A 23706-nucleotide genomic window follows, 5' to 3' on the forward strand; every position below is an offset into this window, starting at 1 on the left:
TTTTTGCTATTAGTCTCTTCCGGGTTGCAGACCTGCTCTTTTTCTGTACAGAAGCTACTGATTGTCCTTTTAATTTTTTTTACTCATTTTTAAAAGCCTTTAGGGTCTGCCTTCAGGGCAAGGGGGTTACCAGTTTCCTCTGCAAAGCAAGGAGAGATGTAAACGGAGCTTCAGGCAGCAAGGTATGGGAGTGCTCTGAGTGAAAGTTTCCCCCTCTCCCCAACCGGACGTGATTCAGCACAGCCCAGGTGCAGAAGTGCCCAGTGGAGAACCCCGCTGTATGGGTTAGCGACTGCCCTAAGGCTAGAGACTAAGTGGTGAAAGTGTCACTGCCCCAGGACAGAGCCCCTTGTGGGACTGTGGGTATTAGCAGCTGACCAGCAAATAGCTCCCCTCGCCAAAGTCTCTGCCGGGAAGCACATCGCCCTGCGAAAGCTCTATGGCCCCAGGCCGAGCCCCATACTGTGCAGATTAGAGGATAACCTGGGCTGTGCCCCCCTGCCATGCAGGTTCGCAACTGCCCCAAGGAAAAGCCCCGGACTGCGGGTTAGGGCTGTGAGCTTGTGCTGCGATCTGTGCTCTCACTTCCGGTTTGGGGCTCCACTGCCTCTAGTTCTCTCCTGCCTGCGCTGATCTTCTCCCCGGCCCCTGAGGGGAAGAGATTTTTTTCTGGAAGAGATTCCAGATTATTTTCGGCTGGTGAGTTGTTGTACTTCTAATCTTTGTGAGTTGTAGCAGTCAAGCGCTGTTTTTGAGGCTGAATATAATATTGTTAGTGAGGGTATGAGAGGAGCTTAGAAAGTCCAGTGTGCCTTCTCCGCCATCTTGGCTCCGCCCCCCTACCTTGCTGTTTTTATATGTAAACCCTTAGTTGTGATTTGATCTTCTTCCACCAATCCTTCTGGTATCAGGTGTTTTTATCCAATAACTTTTCAAAGTTCCTATGATCCTTCCAAATTGCTTGATCTCCTAACTTTGAATTGATTTAATAGCGATGTCTGAGCCTTCTATAATCCACAGATATAGACATAGCACCCATAGTAGGACATTTAGTTTATTTGGAACACATTTGAAGCTTGCCATAAATCAAAGGGCTGGAGTTTTGGTTGAGTTTTCTTCATAGTGATGCAAAGTGACCTTGACTTTGGGTGAACTCTGAAACTCTCCTCTGACAGAGACCCACCTTTCAGGGCACTTAAGTGGTTTCATTAAGATTAGCCCAGAACCACTCCTAGTAGCTCAAACTTAAGAGGTCTTATTCAGCTAGAGATTTCCTTGATATTTCTATTGCATGGCTTGAAACTCCCAAGATAAGTACTTTCTTTTTAATAGCAGCCCCAGTCCCAGACTTTTTATAAAATGACGATTTTGAACTCCAAATTTTTGCAGAAGACCAAAGTAGGAATTATGCTTTGCCAACGAAGCTCTTTCTTGGCAAAGCTGCCTGCCAGGACTCCTGCCCGCTGTGAAAAGACCCTCTTCTCAGTGATAACTTTTTGTTATTTCTCTGCCAGGACCTTTTGCCACTGAGGAGTCTGTCTTCCTAGCAAAGCTGGCTTCTCAGTGACAATAAACTTCCCTTTGACCATTCAGACTTTTTGGGTTAGTGAATTCTTTCACATTGGACCTGTGCGTCTCTGACCAGAGGGGATTCCCACAACTCTCTGCACTGCCACTAACCACATCATTAGTGATTAGATGTGATAAAGGGTTTAAAAAATTATTTTATTTTTTTTTTTTACAGTACTAAACTATAGTTTAGTTTTTTTTGTTAGAATATACCTCTATCTGTAGTTTAGTACAGATAGAGGTATATTCTAACAAAAATAGTAACATTCACTGCAAAACTAATCATAAAATATTTTTGAATGATCATTTTCAAATTATTCACAACATTCTTCTCCAGAAAAATGAACAGTTGAGGAACTGATTGTACTTTCTCAAAAATCTGTCCTATTTTCATACTCTAATGTAACATTCTGGTTAGTGCTCTGGAGGTCCTCCAAATGGGCCTTGATTTCAGCAGAATAATCACCATAAGAAGAGTCAGGAATAAAGTACAAAGTCTTTATTATCTCCTTCACAGTCTATCTCCTTTGCCTGGGGCCAGGCTAACTTTCTGGGGGAACCTTCAGGCAGGCCTTGGTCTCAGTGATGAAGTGAAAGAGGACAGGCTAGCCACCATGAGGGTCTCTGTCTTCAAGTCTCTTCAAGTCGTCGTCAAGTCTATGTCTATGTCTGAGTTGCAGAACTTGAGCTCCAGCTCGCAGTCCTCTGTCTTCTCTGTCTATCTCCAAGTCTGCCTTCCTCCCAGATCTCTTAGCTCTTATATACTCTGTTATAAGTACATCATCATAGGTGTCAACTTGTAGAACTACACTAGGTACATGTAAACTAGAGAATCATTATCTCAATTCCACTGAGTTACCACCTTATTGTGAGATTACTTGTTTCAAGTACACTTGACCCTTTACATCTTTCTTTCTTTTATTTTAGATCACAGGTGGTCACGCCCTCCCTGACTTCTCAGAAAGAGATGTGAGAATTCCAAAAAGGAGGTGATCATGCCCTCCCTGACTTCTCAGGAAGGGAAGTGAAAACACCAAACCAGATAGTGTTAGCAGGTTTCCTTTGAGTTGAAGGGTCTTACTTGAAACAGGTATACATAAATGCATCAGCATGGGAGGTATTACATGAGCACATTGTAATATAATACAGGCCAGTAGTAATGGCTCTCCTCACAGCCAGCCCAGGCTCAATGTGGTGTAGCAAACATGAATTATACATGCAAGTAGTGATATAACAAACAATATTAATCAACATGGTATTGTAAAAGATTTCAGAAGTCCTAGAAGGAGGGTATATAAATAACAATCATGCATATATCTCCTTCAGCAGCCAAGAGATAGTCCAAAACCAATCTACTGTCCATTACTTCACGTGTCAGAGAATCCAATGATTCCTGCAGATCTTGAAGTCCTGCAACAGTTTTATTATGTGTTATGGAATCCAATGATTCCTGCAGATTTTGAAATTCTACAACAGTTTTGTCAACAACTTTTCATCCAATGATTCCTGTGGGTTTTGAAGTCCTGTAACAGTCTTATCAACAATTTTTGATGTTCATGAGTCAATTGCCATACACATTGGGTTAACGGTCATGCTTTTTCAGTGGCTCATGTAGTCAGAGATGGAACTATCCAATGTTTCTTGAGTTTTCTCCTTTATTTTGAGATTTTTCTCTTTTTCTGTCTCTTTCCTATGGGCAAGGCAAATATGGCTCGTTGGCACCCATCTAATTCCTTTTCCATCTGTAGAGAGATACAAGCAAACCCTCTTCCCCAACCAGTGAACCTATCTTTCTGCTTGGCTCCAAGAGCTCTTGGAGTTTTGTCCTTTGCCTCTGCTTTCTTCAGCCTCCAGCCAGCACCAAGGTTGAATGATGCAATGAATCTCTCTTGTCTCGGAGAGAGAGCTTATGGGCTTCCTCCCAGAGTGCTCCTCTCTGTCCCCAGTCAATGTTCTGAAGTAAGACCCTCCAAGCTCTAAGAGTTTCCTCTATATATATGATCTCCCAAAGGTTAACTCCTCCTCTGAGAGAGAGGAATTATGGGTTATCTCCCAGAGTGCTTTCTGGCCCTAAGAACTTCAAGGGAGGTGTGAACACAAGCATTATTGTCTATCAGTTGTACTTAGTACCTTGTTTCAAGTTCTGGCCCAAAATATCTCCTTCTAAGATCAAATCAATCATATTGAACCATGCTAAATTAGATAATTATTGTCTCTATCAACTCTAATGGCTTAACAGTTTGTAAAGATTCCAACACTCTAAGAAGATTTAATGCTCACAATCACTAAGCTTATTTCTATAAGTTACATATCAAATCCTTATGTACACAGTGATGAGCTAAAGAGCTTCTTGTAGAGGGCCAGGAGGTAAGAATCCATTCCAGGATTTGAATCTTACAGTAACTTGACTCACCAAAACTCCCTTATTGAAGTAGCAGAGACTGCTTGTCAATATAATAAATTAATAATCTAGCAACTAAAGCGAAATGCAAACACTACTCTTTGGATTAAAGCCAAACCTTTAAATTTAGGACAGGAAAAAGAGCCCACAATAGAGTTTAAAGGCATTTGGGAGAAAGATACTTGAGACAATGGTATGATAAACTTTATCCTGCAGGGTATCTCAACTATTTGCATCTCAGTCTAATTAACTAAGATCTGGGCTTTGGAATCATTTATATCTCAGTAGATCTTGTTTGTTAGAGAAAACTATAGGAACTTCAAAGAGTGTACTTTGTATCAACTTTATGAGCATTTGAGGTATATATATATATATATATATATATATATATATTTGTCTCTCTGATCAATAAATGAGAAGAGTTCATATTTGAGACTCCTTCTGCCTGGCCCTGGTAAAAGTCACACCCTTCATCTCCTTACAGGAACTGTACTCCAAACTCCAAAAGTGGCAGACAAACAGGACAGAAGGTGGACAGAGCTTCCGTGTAAGAGTGCTCTCTTTAGATGCATGAATATTCAGGTAAAGCAGGAATTAAATAATAAAAAGTAAGGATAAAGTCGGAAAAAAGGTGATCACCAACTGGCACTAATTTAGCATTAGAAATAGTTTATCACCAGACTGACACAGGGGAAAGATATCACATATCAAATAAATATAGATTAGAAGATATCAGATATCATATAAGAATATATATATAATAAGATAAAATTTATAAGATTGATTATTGTCCAGCTGACAATATAGTAATTTGGAATAAGGCAAAATCAATCAGATAGCAGGGACTGAGAATAGTATCTGAAAATATTAATTAGTTAAAAGGAAAAGGATTGGGAGATCTTCCAATTTCTATATTCTCTATTTTGGTATATTTCTCCAACACTCAGAGACAGTTCCTTTAAATCCTTAAAAGTAAATTCTTTTATCAGTACTCTGGAGGAAGACAGGAGGGCAGAGACCCTTTAAAAAGACTTTTGCAATTAACCAGAGATGTCCCACACTAGCCACACTCTAAAGATCTTTATTAGCTTCTGATAATGATTGGCAAGTTCTATTGACTAGGTATTAGGGTCCAATTGATAATATCTTTAATTACCGATTTTACAATTCATGACGGCATCAATGGATTTTTCCATAACTGACTAATAAAAGTTAGCTTCTTTGTATGTGTATTGTATTTATTTGGACTGTAAATTGTATTTTAAATCCCCTGGAAAGATGGATTTGAGAGGTGAGGCAAGGCTTGGGGAAAAAAAAAAAAACCCTAAACTTAAAGATGACCTAGCAATACAAACCTTTTTTGCTTACCTAAAAAGATCATTGCCTCTTTTTCTGTAATAACCTTCATTAGCATAAAAATAGCAATGAAAACCTCATACAAGATCTGTCTCTTTACCTTTGTCCTTGAACATTATTACAAAATATGTTTTTTAATACCTCTCTTGAAAATACACAGCAGGAGTTATATGCAATTATTACTACACTTTATTACCACTCAAGATCTTCTTAATACTTTTCAGATAGCAAATTTGCCGTTTTTTGAAACAACCCCAGTCCTGAATATTCTGTTGGTTAAAAGAAGATTTCTTAACAGTAATTTTTTGTGTGAGTGTGTAAAAGAATGGTTGATGCTTGTGCACGTGATAATAACTGGATAAGATTTTTTTTATTTTTGAAATTTATGACATTATACAAAGTTGGGACAATTCTCTTCCATGTTCTGTAGTTTGCATGCTGAAAAATTTCCTGAAAAAAGGCCTAATCTTTATTCTGTGAATTTAAAACCTCTGGCCAAAGGGTGAAAAAATGCACAGTAAAGGTGATTAGAAAATAAAACTAAAATAATATCTTACAGATTCTCAAAAGTTTTGTGAGCAAAACAACGCCTTAATAAAGTCTCAAAATTTTGAGAAAATTGATTGTGGAATTTGGAAATTAGTCAAAAACAACAATTAGGAAAATAGCAGTTTATACTAACTTTTTAGTTAGAATCTTATCACGTGTAGCATAATCTTTCCTTCAGTTGGGAGTAAGACTCTCCAGGGATTGCTGATGGGCTTGTTGTTATCCTTATCATTATTTCCTAACTTCTCTCATATGTTAAAGTATAATAAAAAAAGCCTTAATAGAGGTAGACTCAAAACTTTGCAAAAAATTCCCACCCAACCGAGCTTGAAGGAATGCAGATGGGGTGGGGATTAAACTTCACCATTCTCAGAATCTTGTCTCCAGCCACCTCAGCTTCATCAGGTTCTGTCCAGCAATTGCTTGAGAAGAATCAGGATGGCCCTGACAGTACCCAGCATGGGAGTGTGAAATGTGTAAGACACTCAACTTCTTCTCCTTTTTTTTTTTTTTTTTCTTTTTTTAATAAATTCATCATGCTTTATTTTAACTACAGAAATGGAGTAGCTATGAAATCTATGGCAAACTAATTTCTGACCAATTTTCTGATTTGTAAAGACAACTAATATTGATTGTTGCTTAACAAAAAACAAATGATATATGAATATTAAATTGCTTCATATTTTGATAACTCTATGGGTTTTTAAATATGACCAATATACAATATTAATGTTGAGATATATAAATTTTCTGGGTGTATGTAAAATTACATTAAGCAAATTCAACTAGGCTTAGGAAGATAATGTATAGAATCTCTTTTTCCTTTCCTTTCCCTGCCCTGAAGAAGGGATAAGAGGGAGAGAAAGAAAATATACATAATGCAGCATAATTTGTTGTTTGAGATATTGATGGTAAAAGTAGTTTTAAAAAGAACTTTAATCAAAGCCCATTATAAGAATATATAAATTGTAATCTATTTGCATTAAATTTAAGAAAACACAGCTAACTTAAAACTGTCAAAAAATCAGCCTGTTTTTGAGTAATATAGAATCAAACTTCTTAGGGCCCAGACCCCCCCCCCAAAAAAAAAATTACATCTTAACTCTTTCCTGACTCACCAAGGAAAAATGACTTGTGTAAAATTGGAAAATATTCAAAATGGAAATTCAGTTTGTCCAGAACACTTGATTGATATTTAGGAAATTTCATGAATTAAAGTCATAAATCTCAAAAATCTGTTTTGGTTCAATAAAAAACATATGTATGCATATACATGTATGTGTATGTACAGATGTGTATCTGTCTATCTATATATGTATATACATTATCTTGCCTTCTGTCTAAATAAAAAAAGGTAAAATTATTTAAGGCAATGAAAATCATCTCAGAACTCCTCAGCCTGAGCTGAGACAAAGTAGATGTAGCAACTATTGAGAAGGTGAAAAGTCTATGTAGCCTCATCTTCTCTCAAATTATTTTGTAATAGAAGAGCCTGTTTAAGAGATATATTAACATATATAATAAAGAAATTATACACAAAAATTCTAAAAGTTCATTTAATTATCAACCCTACTTGATTATTCCTGAGTTTGATAAAGTAAAACAATTATAATTGGATATCAATATAAACTAAAGAAGTTTTATTTTGTCACGTGTGTGACCTCAGACTGAGTCTTGAAGAATCAGTTTTGATGGTATTATCATACCTCCATATTTTCCTTTCATGACAAATTCTTATGATAAGAGCAAATGATCAACATAAATTCAAGTATATGATATCTTATTGTTTTCAATATGAAAATGTAGTCAATATATCCTAAATAATTTGGTGAATGAGTATTTGACCTAGTCATCTATTTATTATATATATATATATATATATATATATATATATATATATATAAATATAAACATTTGGTGAAATAAATTCTTTATAGATTTCCAAAATAATGTAAGAACAATTAACATGTTTGCCCATAAGGATGAACTATTATTTTATTGTTTATATGAAACTAAATCTGAAACATCTTTAAGATTGGTATTTATTGTATGTCCCGTGATACAAATATATTTCATTACCTGAAAATTGCTGCTCAATATACATTGGTCTGTTTATATCCTATAGAAGTCCCTTTGGATTTGTCTTTTTATCTCAGATCATTTTAACCTCTATTTGTTAGAATTGTTTTGTATTCTAGATTTTGGTCAGTTATAGCTGCATTGGCTAGCTTCAAGGAATTAATCTTTGGACACTTCAGTCAGCTCCAACTTTCTGTCCCCTCCATAAAAAGATGGGACCCTGCAAGTGACTCACATCTAGGCCCATTCTCCTCAGGAAGCAGTTTCAAAAGACGAGATCATCCCCCTTGCTCCCAGAAGACTTTGAGCCACATTTGTTTAAAGGGGGGGGAATTGGAACTGATTGGTGAATGGATCCCAAATTATCCAATCTCCAGATGGGTCTCCTGTTACAATGTATTTGGGACTTAAAATGGCACAAATTTTCACATTTCAAATAGGGGATTCCACAATGTTTTCAAATTCCCCAGAGATATCCTGTACAGTATATTTAAACTATTTTAAGGAATAGCACTCTGAATCCAAATCATGAATGTATTAGCAGGATATATTGTAAAATGTTACAATTGTGTTTATCCCAATGTCAGATGTTTTTCAAATTTACTACCTATGGTTATTATGGAACATCCATCCTATGTGATAATGTCTAATAATCATATTTAGTCACAATTAGTGTACTAATCACACTTAGTACAAGTCAGCAGATGGAAAGGTTTGAGACAACATTAAGGAAAATTAGAAAATAGTAGTAGTAAAACAGATTTATGGTGATGATTGTTGGAGGGGATGTGGGAAAACTGGGATATTGATGCATTATTGATGGAGTTGTGAACGAATCCAACCATTCTGGAGAGAACTAATGCTCAAAAAGTTATCAAACTGTGCATACCCTTTGATCCAGCAGTGTTACTACTGGGCTTATATCCCAAAGAGATTATAAAGAAGGGAAAGGGACCTGTATGTGCACGAATGTTTGTGGCAGCCCTTTTTGTAGTGGCTAGAAACTGGAAACTGAATGGATGTCCATCAGTTGGAGAATGGCTGAATAAATTGTGGTATATGAATATTGTGGAATATTACTGTTCTGTAAGAAATGACCAACAGGATGATTTCAGAAAGGCCTGGAGAGACTTACACGAACTGATGCTGAGTGAAATGAGCAGGACCAGGAGATCATTCTATACTTCAACAACAATACTATATGATGACCAGTTCTGATGGACCTGGCCATCCTCAGCAACGAGATCAATCAAATCATTTCCAATGGAGCAGTAATGAACTGAACCAGCTATGCCCAGAGAAAGAACTCTGGGAGATGACTAAAAACCATTACATTGAAATCCCAATCCTTATATTTATGCCCACCTGCATTTTTGATTTCCTTCACAAGCTAATTGTACAATATTTCAGAGTCTGATTCTTTTTGTACAGCAAAATAATGTTTTGGTCATTTATACTTATTGTATATCTAATTTATATTTTAATGTATTTAACATCTACTGGTCATCCTGCCATCTGGGGGAGGGGGTGGGGGGTAAGAGGTGAAAAACTGGAACAAGAGGTTTGGCAATTGTTAATGCTGTAAAGTTACCCATGGATATAACCTGTAAATAAAAGGCTATTAAGAAAAAAAAAAGATTTATGGAATCATTATTGGAATTCTAACAGATATATCAATTATTACAACACTTGCTGTTTCAGCTACAGCTCTTACAAAAACTGTTTGGACTGCTCAATTTGCAGATAAATTAGCAAAAAATATATCATAAGCTTTTAAGAACAAATTAATAAAGATTATGAGTTAAAATAAGAATTATACTTAGTGGAACAATCATTAATATAGTTAGGGAATCATGCAAACAGTTTGGAATCTTGATTACAGCTAACTTTTTAGCAAAAAACATGTCAAGAAGCAATGTCCATGGAATTGATTCTGATAGTGTAGCTAACCAAATATTTGAGTGGTTAAAAAGATAAATCCAAAAAGACAAATCCTGTAAATAATCTGACCTCTATGCTTTTGCATTTTGTTCCTCTCACACATTTTATTTTGCTACTGATTGACTTAGCCCCTTGTATTGTCAAGTATGTTCTGCAATCATTCTCAACTATAAGAACTGAAGTCCATAGACTGCATTTTTAATTTTAAAAAGGAAGAAATTGTAGAGGGCCAGGAGGTAAGAATCCATTTCAGGTGTTGAATCTTACAATAACTTGGCTCCACCAAAACTCCCTTACTGAAATAGCAGACTGCTTGTCAATATAATAAATTAATAATCTAACGACTGAAGCAGTAAACATTACTCTTTGGATTAAAGGCAAATCTTTGAATTTAGGACAGGGAAAAAAGCCCACAACAGGACTAAAGACATTTGGGAGAAAGATACTTGAGACAAGTACGATAAACTTTACCTTGATGTATATCTCAACTATTTGCATCTCTAATTAACCAAGATGGGGGGAAGAAGGGGGCTTAGGGATCATTTACATCTCAGTAGATCTTGTTTGTTAGAGAAAACTATAGGAACTTCAAAGAGTGAACTTTGTATCAACTCTATGAGAATTTGAGCTATATATATTTGTCTCTCTGAGAAGAGTTCACATTGGAGACTCTCTCCACTTGGCCCTGGTAAAAGTCACACCCTTCATCTCACTACAGGAGCTGGACAGGGATCATACCTTTTAATACTTGTTATCTAAATTTTTCCAGCAAGGAAGTTTCATAATATAAAGAGGAACCCATGCAGATTTATCTGAGGTAAAAGTCTTAGAACATAAATCTATCTTTTTCACAGGGGTTGGTATACTTTTGGTGACAAAAAAAGAAAAAAAATTACTTTCAGTGCACAGAAGAACACAGAATACTTGAAATTTTACAGTCAGATTTTTGTGAATAAGTGCTTATTAGGTTTTCCCCCCTACAATTTGACACTATATGAATCATTCCTTTCTAATTTGATTTGTGAACAAAAGGAATGTATCCGGAAAACTACTAAGTAATAGTTTCTTGTAATTCTCCCTGGAATTGAAGTGAGAACATTTCTGATTTACCAGAATTACCCATTTTTGGGTATAATAAATTTTATTTTTAAAAAAAGCATTTTATTTATCTTTAAATAAAAAGCATTTATTTTATCTTTTAAAAAGCATTAAAATAGGAATGAAATTTACCGGTCCACTTCCTGCTGTGAGATTCTGGAGAGCTCCCAAAGATGCTTCTTGTGTGTAGTTTCTTATGCTTTTGGCTATTAAAGATAGATACATTCTTATCACAATGGAGTGCCACAGCCATTCCACACCTTTAGGATTACTCTTTTCTTCTGGCAGTGGGATGTCCTGGTATTGCTAATCATGCAAACATATCAAATTCTAGAATTAATGCACTGCCATCACTTTTATAATTCCCTATTCAAACCAGCATGGATTAAAACAATTGTCTAAAATAGGACAGTAGGAAAAAGGAATTGAGAAACAGGGCTTATAGTAGAAACAAATTAAGAGAACATGAATGGTTCCACTTCCCAGGGCTATACTGGTAATAATTAGCTCTTCCCCCAATCTGATATTGTATACTTTTAAGTGCGATCTGCTTTGTTAATATTTTCCCATCACTTCCTTATGTCTAGAAAATTAGCAAAATAATAAACCAATCCCTCATTTTCTAACCTTTAACCATTAAATATTCCTAATAAAATTTAACAATACACTCTACTCCATCCAATTTGAGTGGACTTCAGCACATCTCTGGGTCTCAATTCAATTTTCTTCTCCACAATTCTACTTCCTGTTCAACTTCCTTCCCATGGGGCCCACTTTGGAATACAAGAAACCAAGAAGTTAATCTGGAATGGTTCTTATAATGTTGATAAATCCCCAACTAAAATCAGCTATAAAAATGATAAGAGAAGACTCTGTTTCAAGAAAATGGATCATAGATATAGACTGGTAAGGAATCTTAAAAGTTATTTATTCCAAATATCTTCTTTTATACATGAGGAAAGTCAAGCCAAGAGAAGTGATATTCTCCTAAATTACACAGATTATATAGTTCAGACAAGATTTGAACACAGGTTTTGTACTCTAAATCTAGTCCTATAATTTCACTAAATCATAGTGCCTATCAAAGGTTAGCTATGTGTCTTATAAAGTTATTTAAAAAAAAAACCTAGATGTTCTATACTCCCTTGTGTGTCATTACATTTGCCACATTAGAGTTCATCATTACATTTGCAATTAGATCACTGATGTCTGAAAAATTATAACTAGGAGAGAAGCTCATATTCCATTACCTTTCATGTTAGCGTTATATGGATTGTGTAATCTTCTAGTTAAGTATGATTTTAGACTTAACAAAATCAGTTTTCTTAAAGAGAGATATTTTAATTATAAAATACAGAGAACTGAAGACAACTAAAAAAGTAACATTTAGGTAAACTGGATAAGCCATCAAAGAAATCACAACTATTCTCTAAAATAGATAAGAATTAAAGGTCTGGTCATCCCCCAAGCCCATAACTAAACAATTTTTAGCTATTTAATTTATTGCAGGGAGCAGGTGCACCAGATAAATAATCTGAAGCAGCTTCTAACTGAGGAAGATAAAGTTCTGGATATGACCATTCTATCTTAAGATATTATTGATTTTTTGTAGGTTTATTTGAATAAAATTCCTATTTATGAAAAGCATTAAGCATAGAAAATCAAAGTAGTAGCAATTCCCTCTCAAGCCTGATTTTATGTCTGATGAAGCCACAAAGTTTGAAGATTACTTTGTTTGCAATAAAAGAGCTCATATAGGGATTTCATAGTGTCCTCTCCACATATTAGGGCTGGTTACTTTTAAAAGTTTTCATGTTAATTTGTATTGTTTGCTTCTAATCTACAAATCAGGAAAAGAGGGTTTAGAAACATTATATTATGTAAAAGCATATTATGAAAACATCCCAACATACCTCTTTAATTTTCCTGCTTCGATTTCCAAAGCACCCAATATTTTTGTTATTGGCAGTCTGGATATTCCTGTTTTGAATGTAGTTACTCTGTGAATATCTCTCTGGGAGTTCTGCCTCCAAATGGTATGATAGATTATGAAGAATACATACACAGTTCTCAGTAGCCTAAGAAAAGAGAAAATGCAAGCTGATTATGCCTGATACACATGTATAGTATGTATTATTTTGAAAACTATATATCTCTTCAGTTGTAAAGTCTTTGGATTTGATTGTTTGAGGAACAGAACTTAAATATGCATGGTTGCCAATGTGAAAATGAAAATGAGATTATTAAAATAGTAATTTATGAACCTCATCTGGCAGAGGAAGAGCAGGACTTCCTTTTCCCCCTCCAACAGTGCTTTAAGTTTTATCAAGCACTTTCCTAAAATCAAATGCAAAAAGAAGTGAAAGAATATGCATTCCCACTGTTTTCCTTATTCTTCACTAAATTTCTATTCTGCTGTCTCACAAAGCAGGGAGATATCCCTAAGATTTTGAAGGTCATATCACATAAATATAAACTCTGAAAGTTTACAGATTCAATTAATTAAACAAATATTTTTTATTACATGCGAAAACTATACTAGTATTACAGAGGCAAAAATGCAAAATGTGAGATTACCTTCTACTGTGGATTGGGAGAGAAGGATATACATATACATGCACACAAATATGTATGAATTATACACAAAGTAGAATCATTCTTCACCTTTTGCGGGTATAACATTCCCAGATAATAGCAATAAAGTAAAAACTGAGTTTTGATACACTTGAACCTATGAGAAATAAGACTCATGACCAAAAACTGTAATCTTTTGCTAGCAATTGCTGAAAATATATTTTTCTGCACGCAATTCTTTAACCAAACATTAATTCTGAATATATTCTAGACAATAATCACAAAATCCATAAAGTGCAGTACACAAAATAAAGTTGGTAACATGCAAAACATTTTGCACAATTCCTTAGAATTGTGTGACCTTTTGTGCTAATATTTTAACAAAAAGGATAACAAAACTTTGATTTCAGATAATATTCAATTTTCATAACACATGAAAATATATAATAACATAAATACCATATAGCAAATAAAATTCTTAAACCTAGAATTTTTTATACCTGAATCTCATAGTCCATGGTGTTAAAATGGCAGTGTGAAGGCAATGTACCATATACTATAGTGCTGTAAACCTTTCTGTTTTGTTTGGCCTTTGAAGATTTATATTCAATGCAGAGTTTTCAAATAAATGATTAAGCATTAGCCAGTTAATAAACATTTATTAAATACCATTTATGTATTAGGCATCAAGTGCTGAGATTTAAGAAAAAGACAGGTGCTGACCTTAAGGAGCTCAAAATCTAAAGGGGAAAACAATACACAAGGAGATTAAAAATATCTGCTTATCATTTTAATAAACTCTCCCTTTATCTCAGTTTTAATAGAAATGGATGCTGTATTTTGTCAAAAGCTTTTTTGTATCTCTTGAGATAACTATATTACTTCTGTTAGTTTTGTTATTGATATGGTTCATTATGCTGATACCATAGACTGAACCAGCCCTGCATTTCTGTAAATTCCACCTGCTCAGAGTATATTATCTTGGTGATAAATTGTTGTAATATCTACTAATATTTTATTTAAAAGTTTTGCATTAATATTCATTAAGGAGATTGGTCTGTGATTTTCTTTCTCTATTTTGATGGTTCTCTGTTATGAGCCAGAACTTGAAACAAGGTGTGAAGTCATTAGAGTTGAAAGAAACAATGTTTATGTAATTGGTTCACATATTAGAGTTCACACCTTTAAGAGAATTTACACATTAGAGTTCACAAGTCCAGGAGATTCACAAATTACACCTCCCATAATCCCACTCTCAGAGGAGTCAACCTTTGAATTTACACCTCTAAAAGAGCATAAAAGGAGCAGAGTCAGTGGAGGAGTCAGTTAAAGAGATTGAAAGCCAGAGTTACTCAGCTGAGGTGATTGAAAAGCCAGAGACTGCAGTCGGGTAGAACCAGGATTAAGAGGGAACTGGAGGCTGAAGCTGAAGCTGGAAGAGCTCTTGGAACTAAGGAGAGAGAGACAGGCCTCTAAGAAAACTAAACGGACTATTTTGGAAGAGACAATTAAAGATTGGATTTTAACTCCTGGCTGTATTTGAGGTGATTATTACTCTGAACTGAAATTAAGGCTGCCTCCAGAAAACCTCCCCAAGAAACCTGCTCCCTGAGAACAATCATATTATAGAAAAAGAAGAGAACACTACATTTTGGTGTCCGAATGTAGGACTGACAGGACCCTGATTTCAGTGGAAAAACTCTGATCTTGATTTCAGTGGAAAAACCTCTGATCCTGAATCCAGTGGAAAAGTCTTCTCAACCCAGAAATTAGGGTGAGTATAACAAAGAAATTTTGTTAAAAGAGTTAAAGTAGAATTTCAGCTAAGATGGGACAGATGTTTAGAAAACAGCCTTCTGTTTCTCTTCAAGGAAAATGTTTAGAGAGCACTGTCAAGGTTATGAGAAGCCAAGGTTTGATTATAATTTTGGAGCAGATCACTGAACTTTTAGAAATTGTAAAGTACATATATGTCCTTGTTTCTCTATGGAAAAAGAATTGGATCTAGAGGAATGGAAATTAGTAGGAGAGGATCTTTGTCAATTCTACAATAAAAATGGACCTGACTCAATTTCCAAAGACACAGTTAATACATATAATTTAATACAACTGGCTTTAGGAAATTATGTAAGTGTTAGAATAAGGAAAAAGAAGAAAGAGCAGGAGGGGGAGGTGCCAACTAAACTAGGTGAAAAGATGGAAGAATCAGATAAGAATTCACAACAGGAGAAATTAGATCATTCCTCATCTCATGACCCTCCCCCCTCAATTAACCCTTCATGGGTGGAGGAAGGAGGAGGGGGATAGGCAGTAATGCAATCATAAGCACCTATTAAGGAGCCTGTGACAAGATTAGAAAAGGCATTAATTAAGGCAAAAAACAAACCACAAGATGTATCTCTTTTATAAATGCATACCCTGTGATTGAAGAACTTGACTCTTCAGGTCAAAAAAGGAGAAGATACACTCCTTTTATTTGGAAAATATTAAAGATTTGAAAAAGGGTTGCACTCTTTATGGGGCTACATTTTCTTATGTTAAAATGTTAATAGATAGTTTGTTTTATGAAATCTTAACCCTGAGTGATTGGAAATCCATAGCAAGGACATGTTTAGAAACAGGACAAAACTTGTTATGGCTTTCAGAGAATCATGAATTATGTAGGATTCAAGCCCAACGAAATAGGCAAACAGGAGTTAATGTATAAATCATCTTTGACCAACTAATAGGTAAAGGTCAGTATGGAGAGAATTCAGAACAGATTTATTATCCCATAACAGTGTATGAGCAAATTTCTAAGGCTGCAATAAAAGCTTGGGGTTCTCTCCCAGGACAAAAAGATCGAGGGGTAGCCTTCACAAAAATAGAACAAGGTCCCAACGAACCTTTTGCTGATTTTGTGGGACGTTTCTAACAGGTATAACAAGAACCATTGGAGATAATGCAGCTACAGAAATAATGAGCAGACATCTGGCTAAGGAAAATGGCAATGAGGTTTGCAAAAGAATTATATGGGGACTAGATAAAGATGCTCCTTTAAAAGAGATCATAAGGCACTGTGCCACAGTGGGCACAAATGCTTATTACACTCAAACTATGATGAATATGGGAAGACAGGGTCCCTCTTGGCAAGGGACTTTTAGAGAAACTCGTAGATGCTTTCAGTGTGGAAAAGTTGGACATCTTGGAGCTCAGTGTAGATATAGAGATATGCTGAGAGGACAGCATGAGAGAATAAAACCCAAAAACCCATGTCCAAAATGCAACCGAGGCTTTCATTGGGCCTCTGAATGTAGACTGACCCAGAGAAATGAGAGATGGAGCCCAGTTCCAAGATATCATACAAAAGACAGATGGGGCATGATAGCAGCTGAGGTTACACCCAGAGAGTCTTTAGAAGTTCAGGACTCTGATGTGATCAACCAACAGAAAAGCAATCAGGATTACAGTTGGGGAGAATACAGGCTTTTTAACCCAATAGGGCACTGTCCAGTGAAAGCAGCTCCAATGTAATTGCCAGCTGATAAGGAAAAATTCCCAAAGTGGTAAATAGAAGGGAATTAGATAGGTTAACTGCCTAGAAGAGAGGGTTTGCTTGTGTTTCTATAGATAGATAAGGAAACAGATGGATGGCAACAGATGGGTGGCAACAAGCACCTGGAGAGACAGAAAAGGAGAAAAACCTCAAAACAAAGGAGAAGATTTAAGAAACATCTGGCACTGAAGGAGCATGGCTGACAATGAGACTGTTAAAAGAACTTTTAAATTTTCAGGAAACATTGGATTCCCTAACACAAGATGAGACTGCTTCAGTTCTTGAATCATTGGATTCCTTGTGATGAAAATTTATTGATGAGACTATTGCAGTACTTCAAAGCTTGTAGAAATTATTGGATTCCTGGCTAATGAACTAATGGACAATAGATTTCTTTTGGACTAATTCTAGGACTTATGGACATGTATAAATTCTTCATGTTGATTCATGTTATTTGTTACATTACTACTACCCTGTGCTATATTGCTATGTAATTATGTAATTACATAATTTATGTGTAATACCTCCCATATTGATGGATTTATGTATACTTGTTTCAAATAAGCCCCTTTAGAAACCTGCTAATCTGATTTTATTTCCCATTTCCTTTGGTGTTTTCATCTCCCTTCTTGAGATGTCAGGGAGGGTATGAACACCTTCTTTTTATGGTGTTTTCACTTCTTTTTTGAGCGTGATCACCTTCTTTTTTGGGGTTCTCCCTTTCTTGAGAAGTCAGGGAGGTCATGACCACCTATGTTCTAAATCAAAAGAAAGCGGGAGATGTTATGAGCCAGAACTTAAAACAAGGTGCTAAGTCACTAGAGTTGATAGAAACAATGTTTATGTAATTGGTTCACATATTAGAGCTCACAACTTTAAGAGAGTTTACACATTAGAACTTACACATTAGAGTTCACAAATCTGGGACATTCACAAGTTACACCTCCCATAATCACACTCTCGAAGGAGGAGTCAACCTTTGAGTTTACACCTCTAAAAGAGCATAAAAAAAGCAGTCAGTGGAGGAGTCAGTTGAAGAAATTGAAAGCCAGAGACTGCAGTCCATGTAGAACCAGGATTCAGAGGGAGGTGGAGGCTGAAACTGAAGCTGGAAGAGCTCTTGGAACCAAGGAGAGAGAGAGAGGCCTCTAAGAAAACTAACCGGGCTATTTTGGAAGAGACAATTAAAGATTGGATTTTAACTCCTGGGTGTATTTGAGGCGATTATTATTCTGAACTGAAACTAAGGCTGCCTCCAGTAAACCTCCCCAAGAAACCTGCTCCCAGAGAATGATCATATTTTAGAAAAAGAAGAGAACACCACAGGTCTTCACTTATTTTATAAATATTAACTATTTAGTTTAATTAATATTGGAATTAATTCTTTAGATGGTAGAATTCACTTGTTAATCCATCTGGCCATGAAGATTTTTCTTAGGGAGTTCATTGAAGGTATTGTTCAATTTATTTTTCTAAAATAGGATTTTATTTAAGTACTTTATTTCATTTTCTGTTAATCTGGGCAATTTACATTTTTGTTAACATTCATCCATTTCACTTAGATTGAAAGGTTTTTTGGCATACAGCTGAGCAAAATATCTTCTAATTATTGTTTTAATTTCTTCTTCATCAGTGGTGAATTCACTTTTTTATTTTTGACATTGGTAATTTGATTTCCTCTTTTTTTCTATTCAGATTAATGAAATTTAACTATTTTATTGGCTTTTTCATAAAATAAACTCAGTTTTATTTTCTTAGTTCCATAGTTTTTTGGTTTTTTTTTTTTTTTACTTTCAATTTTTATCAATCTTTCCTTTGATTTTCAGAATTTCTAATTTAGTTCTAATTTGGAGATTTTTAATTTGTTATATTTCTAGCTTTTTAGTTGCATGCCCAATTCAGTGATTCCCCCTTTATCTATTTTATTCATGTAAGCATTTAAAAATGCAAAATTTCCCCTAATAACTGCTTTGGCTGCATTTCATAAGTTTTGATATGTTGTTGCATTATCATTCTCTTTGATGAAATTGATTGTTTCTATGTTTTGTTCTTTGGATCCACTCATTTTTTAGGATTAGACTTTCCAAATAGTTTTAGTCTATCTTTTCAGGGGGCTTTATTACACTTAATTTGTATCATGTTCTGAAAAGGATGTGTTTAATATTTTAACTTTTCTTCATTTGATTGTGATGTTTTTACGCCCTAATTTTTGTGAAATTTTTGTGAAAGTGCCATGGACTGCTTATACAGCTTTTTGAAGATTCTGTTGCTCCAGAACCTGTTTAGAAACTTGATTTAATACTTTTTTCTGAGGGATACTTGAGGAGAGCTCAGGCAACTTCCTTGCTTCCTTCTTCCATCTTAGTTTTATGTTTTAGTTTCCTGTTTTTTTTTCCTAAGTTGCTTTTTGCTCTTACTATCTCTGTACACATTTTGTATTAGTTTAACATGACAAAAATCTTTAGAACTTTATGGAATCAAAATTGTCCACTTTACCTTCCATGATGGCCAAGAAAAAGCAAAAATAGATCTAATTAAAAGAAATACAGACATATTGCTAAATGGTATCATATAAGAAATATTAATATTGATAAGTGGTAAAAAAAAAGGATTGGAAAGGAGAGGAAAAATAGGGTAAATTATGTCACATGAAAATGTTCAAAAGATATGTTATAATAGAGGGAGAGAATGGAGGGGAGGTGGAGTGAGCATTGTTTGAGCATATATGACTCGAATAGTATACCATTTAAATCCTTAGAGAAGAAGTTAAGTGAGTTACAGGAAGAAATAGAATACAAAACTATACTAGTGAGGGACTTCAACATCTCCCTTTCAGAACGAGATAAATCTAATCACAAAATAAGAACGTTAATAGGGTGAATAGAATTTTAGAAATGTCAGATATGATAGAGCTCTGGAGAAAACTGAATGGGGATAAATAGAAAAATACCTTTGTCTGATATCAGGATTGCTGATCCATTTTTTTTTAAATGAAGTTAAAGTATAATATATTTTGCGCTGGCTTTTAATCTTTCATGTGTATCTCCCTGTTTCAAATATGTTTCTTGTAATCAACATAGGAATATGGCTTTCAATCCACTTGGCTATCCATCTCCATTTATGGGAGAGTTTCATCCCATTCACATTCACAGTTATGATTACTGTCTCTGTACTTTTCCTTTTTACATTTTTCTCTCTTCTTTAGAGTTAACTATTTCTTGTTTTGGTAATTATATTATATATTTTTGCAACAATTCATTTAAGTAGTTTGAGTGGCAAGTAAGTCCAACTATGGTTGGACAAAATAGATCTTTCTTTTTGATTTCAAATAGTGCCAGCTTTAAATTTTTTTTAAGCTCACTAAAACTAGAATTGTATTTCTGCTTGTCTACAGCAATGATAAACTGTTTACTTCTTTCCCTCTGCATGAATTTAATTATTCAGAATGCTCAGATTTACACAGATGCTCAAAGATTATTTTTAACACCAAAATTACTGGAATTTAAGAATTCCTCAAAGGACAATGGTATGCCAAGTGATGTAGAGTACTTTTTTTAAATTCATAAGGTTAAGAAAATAAAGTTGGATGAAAAATTTTACAAGTAAAATTATAATTTTTTTGTATGTCAATTGACACAATTAAGAGACAGGTCAATTCCCGAAGAGCTCCCACATCTGAAGGAGCTGCAAGGCAGCCTTTGCTGACACAGGTGTTGCGGACTAGGAATGAGATAAATCGGAGGCAGAGGGAAGAGGAGAGAGGTCAGACAATACAACTGCCTCTCAGTCAGAAAAGTCAGAGAACAACAACTGACTCTCAGTCTCCTTGTCTCTCACAAGAGGAGATCCATTCTGGATTAGATCTCCAAGCAGTCACTGTTAGGTGGCTCCCGTGTATTTCAGCAGCTCTCCAGCGTATTCCAACAATCTGGTCCTTTCACTGTTAAACTGACATCACAGTTAGCTTTGGTTACAAATTTGAGTCCAATTTTGGAAAAGTAAAGTGGAATGTTCTCCCTTCTGGCACATTTAATCAACCTCTTCGTGACACTAACATCAGCAAATCCTAATCATTCTCAGACAAGTTGGCAGCCTGTTAAGCTGTACCACAAATAACTGTCTCATAAGAAATGATACATTTGTTCAGTTCCTTGTTACTGAAGATTTCTGGATCTTGGGGTTGGAGTGGAATCACTCACTAGGACAATATCATGGATCTGTGATTTGTCTCATTTGGCATTTCTTTTCTTTTCTTTTTTTTTAATTTAATAGCCTTTTATTTACAGGATATATGCATGGGTAACTTTACAGCATTAACAATTGCCAAACCTCTTGTTCCAATTTTTCACCTCTTACCCCCCACCCCCTCCCCCAGATGGCAGGATGACCAGTAGATTGTAAGTACATTAAAATATAAATTAGATACACAATAAGTATAAATGACAAAAACGTTATTTTGTTGTACAAAAAGAATCAGACTCTGAAATACTGTACAATTAGCTTGTGAAGGAAATAAAAAATGCAGGTGGGCATAAATATAGGGATTGGGAATTCAATGTAATGGTTTTTAGTCATCTCCCAGAGTTCTTTCTCTGGGCATAGCTGGTTCAGTTCATTACTGCTCCACTGGAAATGATTTGGTTGATCTCGTTGCTGAGGATGGCCAGGTCCATCAGAACTGGTCATCATATAGTATTGTTGTTGAAGTATATGATGATCTCCTGGTCCTGCTCATTTCACTCAGCATCAGTTCGTGTAAGTCTCTCCAGGCCTTTCTGAAATCATCCTGTTGGTCATTTCTTACAGAACAGTAATATTCCATAATATTCATATACCACAATTTATTCAGCCATTCTCCAACTGATGGACATCCATTCAGTTTCCAGTTTCTAGCCACTACAAAAAGGGCTGCCACAAACATTCGTGCACATACAGGTCCCTTTCCCTTCTTTATAATCTCTTTGGGATATAATCCCAGTAGTAACACTGCTGGATCAAAGGGTATGGCATTTCTTTTCAATGGAATCAGTTGTGCTATGGAAGAGGTCAGCAAACAGCTCTTCAAAATGGTCAAGAATGATAGATACTTTCATGGAAAAAATAAATCTCAATAGTAAACTATGTACTAGAAGAGAGCAAATACTTTGAATATTCACAAGTGATTCATACTTGTTGGACAGCTCTTTTATTCTCATCGATTTCCTTTCTGTGCTTCTGCTTGAAATGATTGATCATGTGGTTGCCAAAGTTCTTACTCATCTCCAGCTGTGGACTTGACTTCAAAGATACCATCTTTAATAATAAGAATGACATTTCACTGAAAGTGCTATCTTTCAAGTTAACAACCAAAAGCATTTCTTTCACCCCCACTTTTTGCCCAAGCCATAAGAAACAGCAGTAGAAGTTGATGTGTTAATGATTCAGAGCATGTAGAGTTCAATAATGGATCCAGCATCTTTGGTGGCCTGAAGTCAGGAATTATTATTTTTTTTAAATTAAAGCTTTTTATTTTCAAAACATATGCATGGAGAATTTTTCAAACATTGACCCTTGCAAAACTTTGGGTTCCAAATTTTCCCCTCCTTCCCCCCCCCTCCTTCCCCTAGATGGCAAGTAATCTAATATATGTTAAACATGCTAAAATATATGTTAAATCCAATATATGTAATACATATTTATACAATTATCTTGCTGCACAAGAAAAATCAGATCAAAAAGGGAAAAAAATGAGAAAGAAAAAATGCAAGCAAACAACAAAAGTAGACTGTGACCAAAGAATTTATAATTGTTTCCTCAAGGTAAGCTTTGGCAATTTCTCATAGAAGATTTTCTGCATAGAAGTTTTTGTCTGTCTTTTTACTCCTCTTGGATCTTATGCCACCTTAAAAACCCAGAGCTTCCTGCCTAATTATACAATTTAATCATCAAATTTGTGACCAATTAGATGCTCGGCACCAAAAACGATGTTGGTGGGGTTCATTACATTTTGATTCTTTTCAGTATCATCTGTGTCTGTAAAGATAATGCAGCTCAGAAGGTCCCTATTTATTGGTCTTTAACAATGATCTACAATTTCCCATGTTGAAAGACTTCCACATAGGAATATATTGGTGTGAAGATCTGTGTGAACCATGAGTTCTTTCAGCATGACTACTGAGACATGGGAGCTGATGCTGACAGATAAGGAGTATCAAAGGCCCGTGTGTGAATTGACTAATACCCAATTTCTAATAACATCCTTCTTTGTTATAAATTCTCTCTCTCTTTTTTTCATTATTTATATTTCTAATGCTTTTATTCCTTTTTTTCTTCTTTCATTTTCAGGATTTCTATTTCATTTTTAAATGAAATTTTAAAAAAGTTTTTTATTTTTTAGGTTTTTAAAATTCCATTGACTGATTTGTTCTTTTGCTCTTTTGCTAATGGAAATGTTTTCTTCTAAAAACTACTTCAGCTGCCTCCCCAAAATATGATATCTAATTTCGCTTCTGTCATTTAAAAAAATGAAGTTATCAGCTTTATATTTTTCTTTTACTCAGCAATTCTTTAATATTAAATTATTACATTTTTACACTCAAAGGTTCTGATAAAGGCCTCATTTCCA

The 23706-nt window shown here is 35.0% G+C and overlaps 1 protein-coding gene and 1 long non-coding RNA gene across 2 annotated transcripts in view; one reads left to right on the top strand and one right to left on the bottom strand.

Moving 5' to 3' along the window:
* Nucleotides 1-23706, bottom strand: part of PKP2 (plakophilin 2) — a 138014-nt gene that overhangs the window by 11595 nt on the left and 102713 nt on the right. The window contains exons 8-9 of the mRNA XM_031938154.1: nt 12907-13071; nt 11126-11299 (exon numbers count right to left, since the gene is read on the bottom strand). Of these exons, the coding sequence (XP_031794014.1) occupies nt 11126-11299; nt 12907-13071 (339 nt within the window). The remainder of the gene's footprint in view (nt 1-11125; nt 11300-12906; nt 13072-23706) is intronic.
* On the top strand, nt 482-4585 carry LOC116419224. Its single transcript, XR_004229481.1, has 2 exons — nt 482-699; nt 4455-4585. It is a non-coding gene; the product is annotated as an uncharacterized LOC116419224 (long non-coding RNA).

The sequence above is a fragment of the Sarcophilus harrisii genome, chromosome 5 (genome assembly GCF_902635505.1).
Source record: "Sarcophilus harrisii chromosome 5, mSarHar1.11, whole genome shotgun sequence".
Lineage (NCBI taxonomy): Eukaryota > Metazoa > Chordata > Mammalia > Dasyuromorphia > Dasyuridae > Sarcophilus > Sarcophilus harrisii.